This window comes from Martes martes (genome assembly GCF_963455335.1).
Source record: "Martes martes genome assembly, chromosome: 2".
NCBI lineage: Eukaryota > Metazoa > Chordata > Mammalia > Carnivora > Mustelidae > Martes > Martes martes.
Window position 1 is genome coordinate 194,306,080 of NC_137889.1, and position 14,028 is coordinate 194,320,107.

The window sequence follows — 14,028 nt, forward strand, 5'->3', positions numbered from 1 at the left end:
AGGGTGAACATGACAATATCTTTCTTGCCTCTCCCTCCCAATTAGTTATTGATAACAATAGTTCATTGCCATCATCTATAAAGTTTTATGTGGGCCTGAAATTTTTAAGACTTTACATTTTCCTAGACTTTTCTTAAACTGCCTAAGTTTCTTTACAAAACTACTTTACAATGAAAAGCTGTCTCTTACCTAATGCTTCACTGTAAAACTGGTCCCAAACCTGAGTGTCCAGTTGGTGGATCCAGAAGTTAATGAAGATGGAAAACATTACATTTTTTACCCTTTGCAGAAAGGTCATTCTGTCTGTTAGTCCAGCCATGGAAACAGGCACATAGGAAAGTGGAGCTGGAAGTTTCCCACAGTATTTCTCCACAGTGTCAGCTATAGAAAACCTTAGTGTGTACACAAAAGGGATTTTCAGTAACTCAGCAATCAGCTCTCCACAGGGTAATGCAGGATCTATGACCATTACGTCGTAGTCGATTTCCTGGAGTTTCTTCATGAATGACTTGTTGTAGACTACACTCTCACACTGAAGTTTTAATATTCCAGTTATGTTAACAAAGAATTCCTGCAGTTTTATGGCTGACTGCCATCGTGACAATGCTGGCATAACATTAGCAGCCATGTCTAAAAAAGCATTCAATGTTTCTTCAGCCTCCTCTTTGTTATGTGATATAGGGATTACCTCAAATTTCAATGTGGAAGACTTGCTGTAGTCAATGATGAAACTCTCTGGAGAAACCAACACAGTCACCTCATGGCCCCTTTCCGTGAGCTTCTCCAGAGTAATCCTCATATTGAGCCAATGGCTCATGTCACAGGGCCACACCAGGACCTTCCCACAAAATCCACGGCTAGCACAGCAGAGCTGCAGCAGTACAATTGCTGAAATCCATTTCTTAGACACCATGACAGCAGTTCCCTCACACATTGCTCTACAGAGGTTAAATGTTTGCTGGGCATGGAAGGGAAGACGCAATTTAGATACAGATCAAGTTAAAAATTAATTTCTAGAGTTAGGAAATGACTATGCATAGAGGACTTTGTCAATGTTGTTGACAGGGCACAGTACTATAGAATATTTGTTCAGGAGGAGATGTGAAATATTTAAATATTTTGGAGGAAATGACTGCAGTATTTTAGGAGTTAGTTTTAAATATATTAAAATATACATATATATATATATATATATATATATATTAAAGATTTTTTAGTTAATTTGAGAGGCAGGCAGAGAGAGAGGAAGGGAAGCAGGCTCGCAGCTGAGCAGAGAGCCCGATGTGGGACTGGATCCCAGGACCCTGGGATCATGACCTGAGCTGAAGCCAGAGGCTTTAACCCACTGAGCCACCCAGGCTCCCCTAAAATATATATTTTTTAATTGACAATTTTTAAATATAAAAGAAGAGCCCATTTAATTAAGTCTAGTAGATAATATGGTATATCTTGTGGAACATGATGACTGATAATTTGGGGAAACAAAAATGCAGGTCTTGACATAAAGTTGGTCACATGCTAGTACATAGATAAGATGCACGCATCACATAATGACAGGAAGAATATGCTAAATATGTTAAGGTACAGCATTTCAGGGCTCCAGAAGATGCTGTCACTCCAACGTGAAAAAAAAAAAATCACACAAAGCTTCAGGATGTAGGATGCATTTCACCTGAGACCAGAAACAAAGGTGACAGAAGGAGCATTTTGAAAGAGAATGGAAGAAAAGGAGAAAATGAATGCTGATATAGAAATAATGGCCATTTACATATACAGTTATCAGTTCAGTATGTTTAGAGTGAAGGCTTACACAGAACAATACAGACAAGGAATATACTAGTTAAAACAGAACAGTTTGGAGAGTCTTGAATGCTATATTTTGGGTTCAACTTTAATTTCCACAAAGAGGTATAATAAGATTTACAAATCAGGTTTGAAAAATGATCATATGTGTCCTATAATGAAACTATTCTAGCTTCTAAATGGGATTTGAGTGGTAGAGAAAAAACAATGTGTAAGGGGCTAAAAGTAAATATTAAGAAAGGCAAGTTCTGATGAGAGGATCAGGGAGACTATAATATTGGTTTGTGAATGGAAACCAGAGAATGATGGCCTTATGATTGATGAGAAGTGAGAGGTGACTTGTAATTAAACAATGAGGAAGTGCTCAGTTTATAGTTTGAGCAACCCGAGTGTGATAATGACTAAGCAAAACCACGGTGTTCTAAAAGAACAGTAGCTACAGGATGATTTTTGACCTGCAGTGTATGAGTTAATAATTGGACATGTCTGTGGAAATACTGATTTTTTTCTGTGAACACTAAAATCTGAAGGGAAGGATAAAATTTAGAAATACAAATTTTGCGTGCAGTCATCCATCTATATTTAACCCAGTTTCAATTCCTCTACAAATCGTTTAATACTTCATACTTTCAAAAAGCAATTTTTATGAAATGATCTCACTGATATGTGGAATTTAAGAAACAAGGCAGAGAGGATCATAGGGGAAGAGAGGAAAAAATGAAACAAGATGAAACCAGAGAGGGAGACAAACCATAAGAGACTCTTAATCTCAGAAAACAAACTGAGAGTTATTGGAGGGGAGGAGAGGTGGTGGGTGATGGACATTGAGGGTGGTATGTGTTGTGGTGAGCACTATGTGTTGTGTGAGACTGTTGAATCACAGACCTGTAATGCTGAAACAGTAATTAAATTAAATTAAATTAAATTTAAATTAAATTAAAACAGTAATTAAATTAAATTAGCATTTAATACATTAAATGTTAATTAAAAACAACAAACAAAAAGAAACAAAAAAATAATAATTTTTAACACACAGTTTATGCCAGTTTCTGTACTGTGCACAGGGCATAAACAAGAAAGATCACTTCCAGCTCAAAATGACTTCACAGATTACTGCAGAAAACGTCAGTTAAACCAGTACATATTCTACAAACATGAGGGAGATGGATCTTAGATGGTCAGGATGAATCGAGGAGGGCAAGCACAGGAAGGAGGTTGCTTGGTGGAGGAAGAAAATGATGAATTGATGCTTTAGCTAAGTCTTTAAGAGCGGTATTTAGCAAGTTGAAAATATCACTTGGAAGTAAAAAAGAACACTAATGTATCTGTGTTCTAAAAAGTATGACAGAGTTATATCAATGTTATGTTCAATTACATAATTATATCAAAATACTTGACAGGGACATATTGAAATTTTAAATCCCTTGAAAGTTTTTCTGTGTGCTAAAGAGAAGATCCAAAGTAGAATTGTTTAGAAGATGCAAAGATAAATCCAGGGCCAAATCTCCAATCAGCCCTGAACAATTAGAATTTGTTTAGAAGGAAACAAGTCTTTATGACTGTGAACCAACAAAACGAACAGAAACCACAGATATTAACACAGTGATTTGAAATATTACTATTATTTGAAATAAAATATAAAATTATTTTGTTCAATATGTTTGAGTATGAAAGCAAAACCTGAAAACATAAGCAAGGAACAAGAGTTTAAAAAGAATAATTGTGAAAGTTTGCTAAAGAGCCAAAGAGAATTTCTAGAAGTTACAAATTCAACAAATGAAATTTAAAGAGTAAATTAGACACAACTGTAGAAATAAACAGTATCCCTGAAGATAAATCTAAAGATATTATTCAGAATTAAGTTCTGAATAAAAAACATGGAATAGGAAATATGATAGAACAGTTAAGAGACATGGAGAATAGACTAATATCCAAATCCAGTTGTTGGTTTGACCTACCTGGTGTCTCCTTTCTCAACTCCCTTTCTACTCTATATAGTAGTAAAGCTGGTCCATTTTCAGGCAACCAGCCTACACAACTAAGTCTATATTTAAGTTCTTTCAACAAAATCTCCCAGTTTCTTTTATTTTCTTATAATCATTTTAGGCACAAAAAAAGTTATAAATGAAGTATAGAGACTTCCATATATCCCGCAGTAATTATTACTATGGTGTTTGCCAAATGATGACTTACTATTTTCGTTATTCCTTCTGTAGTTGTTAATTGGAATTTTACCATAAAGGTTTGCAAAAATATGTGTAAATATATGATTAGTATGATTTGCATAGTCTCATGGTAACTCCCTACAAGATATTTGTTAATCACATAGGAAAATTTATAAGAAACACCATCTTAGCTAAGTGATCATAATTATTGTCACTAGGACTAATCTATCTATAGTATGTGCCTCCTGATATACCACACTGTAAAGGACACAAGATTGCTTCTGTGGTATTCTTACCAAAAATGTATAACCTCACTCTAATCATGAGAAAATATCAGAAAAACCCAAATTAAAGGATATTCTAGAAAAAATAACTAGCCACTATTCTTCATAAGCAAGAGACAAAGAAACACTGTAGCAACTGTCACAAGTTTGAAAAAGTAAGGACACTGAACAAATAAAATCAAGAGGGAGTCTGGATTGTATATCAGAAAGAAAAAAGAACATAGTAGGATAATTGACAATGTTTTAATAAGAATTCCTAGCTTTGATCATTTTATTATGATAATGTAAAAGGTTAATATTAAAAATATAGTAAAAAATCATTCATTCTATCTTTATTAATTGGAATTTAAGAAGTTACTTGTTTATTATAATTATTTATTTACTTATATCAGCATAACTCATATAAATTTATTTTATTTTATATATTTTATTCAGTTATCATTATTTATTTTATTATTTAAATAAATTTTGGGAAATTTTTTATATTTTTTATATATTTATATATATTTTTATATATTTTATATATTGACTCCTATGTCCTTTTGATATGACCCCATTCTTTTATTTTTATTTTTTTAAAGATTTTATTTGTTTATTTCAGAGAGAGAAAGAACATGAGTAGTGGGAGGGGCTGAGGGACAAGCATACTCCCTGCTGAGAGGGGAGCCTGACTTGGGCCTCAATCCCAGGACGCTGAGATCATGACTTAAGCAGAAATCAGATGTTTAACAGACTGAGCCATTTAGGCACCCCAGACTCCATACTTTTAAAGCATTTTTTTAAACTTTCTGTTACCACAAGATACTTCAAGTTCTACTATTTTCATTGCCTCAGCCTTAAAACCAACCATATCTCCAAAGAGAACTATTTCATTTTGTTAGAGAATGGCATTTATGATTTTGCTCATATGTGGAATTTAAGAACAAAACAGATGAACATAGGGGGAAGAAAATAAAAGAGAGAGGGGAATAAATCCCTTCTCATTTTTTGTTTTTGTTTTCTTAAGATTTATTTATTTATTTTAGAGAGACAGCATTTGCTAGCTGGGATAGGAGCAAAGAGAGAGAGGGAGAAAATCCTCAAGTAGACTCCCTACTGAGCATGGAGCCCAACTCAGGGCTCCATCTCACAACCGTAGATCACAATCTGAGCCAAAACCAAGAGTTGGATGCCTAACTGACTTCACCACCCAGGCACTCAAAGAGACTCTTAACTATAGAGCACAAACTGAGGGTTGATGGCAGGAGGTAGGTGGGGGATGGGCTAAATGGGTGATGGGTTGAAGGAGGGCACTTGTTGTGATGAGCATGGGGTGTTATAGGTTAAGTGATGACTCACTAAGTTCTACACCCAAAACCAATTTTATCATATATGTTAACTAACTAGAATTTAAATAAAATCTTAAAAAGAAAAATAAAGAAAAGAAAAATTTGTTTAAAAGATCAGGATGAGTCTGCTAAGTGTGTTCATTGCTACTGATATGTTAGCTTCATTCACCAGATGAAACTAGTAAATATAATTGCACTAGTAAATACTGTCATAGTTACTTCTATATCTACCCTTCTCTGTTTATTCCCAAGTCCTTTCAACAGTGAGAAACCTGTCTCCCAGCATCACTGTGTACTCACTTGTTTGTTCAGTTTTAGTAAACACATAAAATAGTTTCAGAATTTCTAGCTCATAAACCTATAAAAAAATTTTTGTAACCAGACAATAGTATTTACCTTATAAATTTATATTTTCTTAGAATTTATTTATTTATTTATTTATTTATGAGAGGGAGAGAGTGTGGGGAGGAGCAAAGAGAAAGAGACAAGCAGACTCCACACTGAGCTTGGAGCCTGATGCAGGGCTCAATCCCATGACCCCAAGATCATGACCTGAGCTGAAATCAAGAGTGGGCTGCTTAACTGACTGAGTCCCTCAGGCACCCCTACATTTATCTCTTAATAGAATTAAGACAACAGTCAAATTCCTTTGCACAAAGTAAATACTGCACTCATATGCTTTTACAGGTATACCCTAGCAAAATTACAAGTAATAAATCTTATTCTATAGGCTGGGGGGGGGGTGGCTAGAAATACTCACTTCTTTGATTCCATAAAGGCAACACAGTCTTATCAGAAAAGGAATGAAGGAGAAACATATACAGGATCTGTGAGAATTCTCAGTGCCTGGTTAGAGGATTTAATAAACACACGCCTTCCTGGACAAGGGGGAGTGGAGTATCTGGAAAACTAGGCCCCTTGAGGTTTCTGGGCTGAAAACAGCCAGATTCTCTTTGGGGCTCAATGCACTCATCTAGACAGTAAAAATTTGACTTAGGAGAAACATTTATCTTTGGAGGTCAAGCTCTCTACACACTCCTTGTCTGCATGCCTATCAAGAGCACAGCTTGTTCTATTCACACAATACTCCCTATTGCCACTGTCCTGATTATTACAGCTTCATATTCCTTCTTGTTTTTCTTACTCCCTTGTTGTATTGATAACATTCACAATAGAGGTGGAGGCAGAGTCTGGCTTAGGACTTTTTGCCACGAAAGCATCTGGTCCGGAGGCCCTCTCCTGTCTCCTACTAAGATGTCTGGAGTAATCTTTTTATTCTGTTTCAGGGTTTGCTAGTCAAACCCGACAAGGACCTATAATCACTCATGAAAACAAAGGTGAGTATTTCTATAGCTTTCAAAACATGAGCAAATTGGATTCAATGATGAGGAAGAAATATAAAATACCAGTATTGCATTGGGATTAATTCAATGAAGAAAACTCTTCAGTGTTATGCAAAATATTTGCAGATTAAAAGAAAAAGAAAAAGACATTAACATTTCATTAATAAAAAAAGCATTTGGTAAAACCTTAAATTTTCAATGAAAAACTTTTCTTATAAATTAGTTCTTTGAGGGGCAGTGGGTGGCTCAGTGGGTTAAAGCCGCTGCCTTCGGCTCAGGTCATGATCCCAGTGTCCTAGGATCGAGCCCCGCATCGGGCTCTCTGCTCAGCAGGGAGCCTGCTTCCTCCCTTCTCTCTCTGCCTGCCTCTCTGCCTACTTGTGGTCTGTCTGTCAAATAAATAAATAAAATCTTAAAAAAAAAAAATTAGTTCTTTGAACTAATATGAATGGTTATATATTTATCTTTGCTTTAAATGAAAGGAAAAAATGAAAAGCATTCCCTTTAAAGTCAAATATGAGATTGCCCTAGAATGCCCACTTCTATTTAATATTAAGTGGAAAGTCTCAGTCATCACAAGAGTAATATACTAAATACCTAAGAACTAAAAACAATATGACTGTCATAACTTTCAAATGCTCTAATAGCCTATATTGAAATTCAAAGAAACATACAGCCACTGCCAGTTTACAACTCTGCACAGAGAGAGACAAGCTTTCAATTTATATATACAAAGTATTATGAATTATAAATATTATATATAATATATATAGAAATGTTAAACGTGTAATGCTATAAATTTATAATACCATGTTTGATATAAATAATGTTACATGTATTATGATTTAAGATGTTATACCTATGTACTGTTTTTTAAGTTGAACATGTGTATATTTAACTTTATATATTATATAATATATAATACCGCTTTATATAGATAGGTATGTTCCAGTTCAAAAAAAAAAAAACACCATTGGGGCACCTGAATGACTCAGTCAGTTAAATGTCCTACTCCTTTTTTTTTTTTAGTTTTTTTTTTAGTATTTTATTTAGTATTTTTATTTAGTATTTTATCTATTCATTTGACAGACAGAGAGAGAGAGAGAGAGAGAACACACACACAAGCAGGAATGGCAGGCAGAAAGAGAACTCCGACATGGAGCTCAATCCCAGGACCCTGGGATCACGACTTGAGCCAAAAGCAGGCACTTAACTGCTTAACTGATTGAGCCACCCAGGTGTTCCTTAAATGTTCTACTTGTGATTTCTGCTCAGGTCATGATCTCAGGGTCATGAGATGGAGCTCCATGTCAAGTTCTGTTTTGAGTGCGGGGCTTGCTTAGGATTCTTGCTCTCTCTCTCTCTCCTTCTGCCCTCCCCCCCTCTCTAAAAATTAAAATAAAATAAAAATTAAAAAAAAACTATCAACAACATCATTATGAATATAGATATACACACATATATAATACTGATGATTTGGGAATCAGAAGGTCATAAGAATAACAAGTAAGCCATTAGGAATAATTTAGTAAAACAATGCAATTCGTGATTGCAATGTCAATTTCTTTGTAAAATGTTTCCTCCATACTCCATAATCTTAAATATGCAAGTAGAGCAAATATTCCAAATATAGATGGAACTACTGTATTTTAATTTCTTTCCCAGATTTAAATGTGATTTTGAGTAGATGTTGAGGATTATATAGAAAAAAATTAGCTCAAATAGTACCTAATGAGTTGGAACTTTTATGAGACTTTATTCTAGTAGAGGCTAAACTTTCTCTTTGTTTTAAAGAGGATTTACCAATAATAACAGCTTGATCTACACATGGACATTCCTCTTGCATTTTTTTCTCCTATACTTCTGAGGCAGCTGGAATGAAACCACATGCATCCAGATCCTTACAAAGTTTCCTTTTCCCCAGGGGTGTTTTGGGTCGTCTTTACTCCCCATGATTTTCCACTCCCACTTCCATTACAGTCATGCTAACAATGTTAAAGCTATCTTTGTCATTTCTCCAGGACCATAAGCTATCCTTTTCTTGCACCACTACTATGCCATCTCCTACTTTTTACAAACTTCATGAGAGTTCTGCAGATTTTATGATATTTGCATTTTCCATTTGGAGTTCCTACAAATCAATTAAGGTATTGATCTCCCTCACTCTAAGTAGAAAAATTTATAAACAGTTAATTATGGAATAGCATCTAAAAAAACTCCAAGAGAAATGCAAATAAAATGATAGATTTTCAATAGTTAATCTGATTAAAAAATTAAAACCAGTGGTTATAGCTGAGTTGTCAAGGACATATTGAAAATCTACACCTCAAATATTTTATTTGGTTAGTAGCATGGTATTACTTAGGACAAAACCATGAATGCAATCCTATAGCTGGGAGAAATCACTCAAGAACCAGTACTGCAATGCACCTACACCAACACACACAATTACAATACACACGTGCATTTAGGCATATAACTATGTGCAAAATTACTACATTGTGGTGTTTACCAAAGAATCCATGACTGAGTAACAGAATACTACCTAAACACTATTAATAAGTGGCATGGGCTTTCTGTTTGGGATCCCTCACTCCACAGTTAGAGAAAAACAATATAACTTTCTCTACTGTTTGCTTTTGAAGGAATTTATTATCATTTTGCACTCAGGAAAAGAAAATCAGTGTTACCTGATTCAATATCAAATGATTTTTTTTTTTTGTCTTCCCATTGACTTCCTTTTTTAAAAACAGGGAACTAAGGCTTGAGTTAATCCTAGAATCACAAGGATTTCTATAAGATATTTAGTGAAATTAGTTGTGTGGACTTTGGGAATAAATAGACCTATGTTTATGTATTGTGCAAAATGATGTTTATGAATAAGACACTTAATTTTTCAGCTTGTATTTCATTATACATAAAATGGAGTTAATGATAATATTTTGTTAGAGTACTGTGAAAATCATAATAATAACAAAATGTTTAGAAAGGTGCTTCAGTGAAGGGTTAAATAAATCATCATAGATTTAAATACTAAACTGAAGGTTGTGCCACAAGAAACCCATCCACAGATTAACCACTTGGACATTGATTTTGAGAAATAGATTAATGACATTTACACATTCCAAAGTATAACAGAATTCATAATATTATTTCAAACAACAGCATTATTAACATAATCATAAAATCAATAAAAATTGACAGATAAGAAAATATGCTTAGTATGGAAAATAGAAATTAAAACTGAAAGTTAGATGTTGATTTTTATTTAGCTGGCTGAGTATGAAAAGATGTGGAGAAAATATCTAGAAAAATGCAAAAATTAGAGTTTAAAAGGAACAGTATATATAAGATGATTTTTAATTTTTTTTTAAAAATTAAGTTTTTATTCTAGTTAGTTAACATACAGTGTAATATTAATTTCGCCTGTACAATATAGTGACTCAACACTTCCATACGACACACAGCGTTCATCACAAGTGCCCTCCTGAATCCCCAGCACCATTTTCACCTGTTCCCCCAGTCACCTCCCCTTTAGTAACAGTCAGTTTGTTCTCTATAGTCAAGAGTCTGTTTCTTGGTTTGTCTCTTTTTTTTTTCCTCCTTGCTCATTTGTTTTGTTTCTTAAATTCAACATATGAGTGAAATCATATAACATTTGTCTTTCTCCAACTTATTTCACTTAGCATAGTACTCTCTAGCTCCATCCATGTCTTTGCAAATGGCAAAATTTCATTCCTTTTTATGACTGAGTAATATCCTACTGTATAGATATACCATATTTTCTTTATCTATTCATCAGTTGATAGACATTTGATTTGGCTATTATAAACAATGCTGCTATGAACATCAGGGTGCATGTATCCCTTTGAACTAGGATTTTGTTGTTGTTGTTGTTTGGGTAAATACCTAGAAGTGTAATTGCTCAATTGTAGGGTAGTTCCATTTTTAACTTTTTGAGGAACATTCATACTGTTTTCCAGAGTGGCTGCACCAGTTTGGATTCCCACCAAAAGTGCAAGAGTGTTCCCTTCTCCCTATCCTTGCCATCTCCTGTTGTTTGTTGTGTTGTTGATGTTAGCCCTTCTGACAGGTGTGAGGTGGTATCTCATTGAGTTTTGATTTGTATTTCCCTGATCATCAGTGATGTTGAGCATCTTTTCATTATGTCTGTTGGCCATCTAGATGTCTTTGGGAAAATACCTATTCATGTCTTCTGCCCATTTTTTAACTGGATTAGTCATTTTTGGGGTATTGAGTTTTAAAGTTCTTCATGTATTTTGAATACTAACCTTTCATCAGATACATCCTTTGCAAATATCTTTTCCCATTCCATAGGTTGTCTTTTAGTTTTATGCATCATTTCCTTCACTTTGAAGAAGCTTTTTATTTTGATGAATGCTAATAGTTTATTTTTGCTTTTGTCTCCCTTGCCTCAAGAGATATATCTAATAAGAAGTTGGTATGGCCAATGTCAAAGAGGTTACTGCCTATGTTCTCTAGGATTTTTATGGTTTTCTGTCTCATATTTAGGTCTTTAATCCACTCTGAACTCATTCTTGTGTTTGATGTAAGAAAGTGGCCCAGTTTCATTCTTTTGCAGGTTGCTGTCCTGTTTTCCTTACGCCTCTTGTTGAAGAGACCTTCTTTTTCCCATTGGATATTCTTTCCTGCTTTGTCACAGATTAATTGACTATATAGTTGTGGGTTCATTTATGGGTTTTCTATTCTGTTCCATTGATCTACGTGTCTATTTTTGTGTCAGTGCCATGCTGTATTGATCTACCATTGTATCATACAGAATCATTTCCTTGCTTTAAAAATCCCCTGTGCTCTATCTATTCATCCTTTCCTTCCCCCAATCATTGACAGCCACTAAAACTTTACTGTCTCTATTCTTTACCTTTTCCTTGATATCATATAGTTGGAATCATACCATATGTAGTCTTTCCAGGTTGGCTTCTTTCACTTACTCATACACCTTTATAGTTCCTCCATGTATTTTCACAGCTTGGTATCTCATTTCTTTTTGGTATTGAATAATATTTCATTTTTCCTGGACCTACCACAGTGTATCTATGCACTCACCTACTGAAGGACATGGTGGTTGCTTCCAGTTTGGGCAATTATGCATAAATCTGTTAACACATCAGTATGTAGGATTTCCTGTGAACATTAGCTTTAAACCCTCCTGGGGGAAATGCCAAGGATCATAATTCCTAGATCATATAGTAAGATTGTTTAGTTTTGTAAGAAAATGCCAAACATCCTCCAAAGTGACTGTACCATATTGCACTCCTACTAACAATGAATGAGAGTTCCTGTTATTCCACATGCTCACCAGCATTTGCTGTGTTCCTGATTTTGGCCATTCTAATCAGTGTGTAGTTGTAGCTTATTATTGTTTTAATTTACACTTCTCTAATGACAAACAATGTGAAGCATCATTTTATTCATTTATTTGCCATCTGTCTGTCTTCTTTGATAAGGTGTCTGTTAAAGTCTTTGGCCCATATTTTAATTGGGCTATATGTTTTCTTATGTGGACTTTTAATAGTTCTTTTTACACTTATAACTGTTCTTTATCACACATGTCCTTTGCAAATATTTTCTTCTAGTCTACAGATTGCTTTCTTATTCTCTTGACATTGTCCATCACAATGGGGATTTTTAATTTTAATGAAGTCCAGCTTAAAAATTATTTCTTTCATGGATTTTGTCACAAGGGAAGACAGCATATTACAAAGTTAAAAAGAACTACGTTTGTCAGGTTAATGAGGCACATGTATTTAAAGTGTAGAATTTTCTTCCTCATAACTACAGGAATTCCTTCCTAATCTATAAGTAGCATCATTCTAACATTGCACCATTAAACTGACAAGTAGATCAAAATTTTTTTTCAAATTTCTGTTTGAAATATTATTTTCATGAAACATATAGCATGGGCAGGTATCTAATTTCTATTATCTTTACTAAGGGCTAGAAAAGTGTGATACACCAGGGATCCAGTATTTCTTTGGATGCCCCATTGTCAAAAGTTAATAAAAAGCATGCCAATGGGGCACCTGGGTGGCCCAGTTGGTTAATTGTCATGATTATGTCCCTCTCCCTCTGCCTTTATTTCCCCATCTTTCTCCCTCAAAACAAAAACAGAAGGCCTTTGTGTTTTCCATTTTTAATAGTGTCCAAATGGTCTGAAATTTCATATTTAGTGCACATTTATTTTATCAGTGAAATATATAATCAGCAAAAGGCCTGAGCCATATGGAATAGTTGGCCTGATCTAAAAATACTAAATTCTAAAAGCAATTACTAATGTTTGAAGAAATTCATGAATACTATATGAGATATTCAATTATTACTCTTCATTTTCTTTTTTTCTCTTTTATATAGGTATCCAGTGCAGAATAGGCATTTTATTGAAATTTCAAGCATCTTGTTGCAGTATGTAAGATTATTCGATGGAATATTATTTTCTTAGAGAATGATCTTTCCTAGAATGTAAAGTTTTTAGTAGTATCTTGGACGATGTTGGGAAAGGAGAGCTAGTCTATCCATTTGAATTTTCAGAAATATTTAAAAGGTAACAATTTTCCTGAAGAGTAAAAAATCATGTATGTTGGAAATGCATATATAGATAATATATATAAGTGGAGACAGGAGTGTTGTAGCTATAAAAATGAACTACAGAGGAGGGCATGAATTTATTGCTCAAGATTTCTCTTGGGCAATAGATTTCTCCAAGAGAGAGAAGTTTCTGCTTTACTAAGCAAAGAATTTGTATATGTTTATATTTGTATCTGGGTATAATATTTATAGGCCCAGATACTACTCTGCAGCATGTGTTGGAGTGTATAATATTTTCTGCATGATAAAACTTGTGTCCATGAACTTTGGACATATTAATTAATCAAAGCTGTTGTCATAAGCGGATCTGCCAGAGGACCTAACTATTACAGGCTCATGAAAGTTAATTGTTAATTTATATGTATCTTTCCAAGCTGGTTATTATATTACCAATAGCTTGAAATTAGTCAAGGTGGAAGGAATTACATCACAGATATTAATAAATGCTATACAAAAGTGTTTTTTTTTTCTTTTTATA

At 34.1% G+C, this 14,028-nt stretch overlaps 1 protein-coding gene across 5 annotated transcripts in view; it reads right to left on the reverse strand.

The window, feature by feature from the left end:
• Window positions 1–14,028, reverse strand: part of LOC308339286 (UDP-glucuronosyltransferase 2A1) — a gene marked incomplete at its 5' end in the record, with an annotated part of 66,185 nt that overhangs the window by 27,092 nt on the left and 25,065 nt on the right. The window contains one exon of one of the 5 annotated variants that reach the window (XM_080797789.1): window positions 190–941. The exons of the other annotated variants lie outside the window; for them this stretch is intronic. Within the exon in view, the coding sequence (XP_080653915.1) occupies window positions 190–934 (745 nt within the window). Of the gene's footprint in view, window positions 1–189; window positions 942–14,028 lie in introns of those variants that run through there. 5 annotated transcript variants of the gene reach the window in all.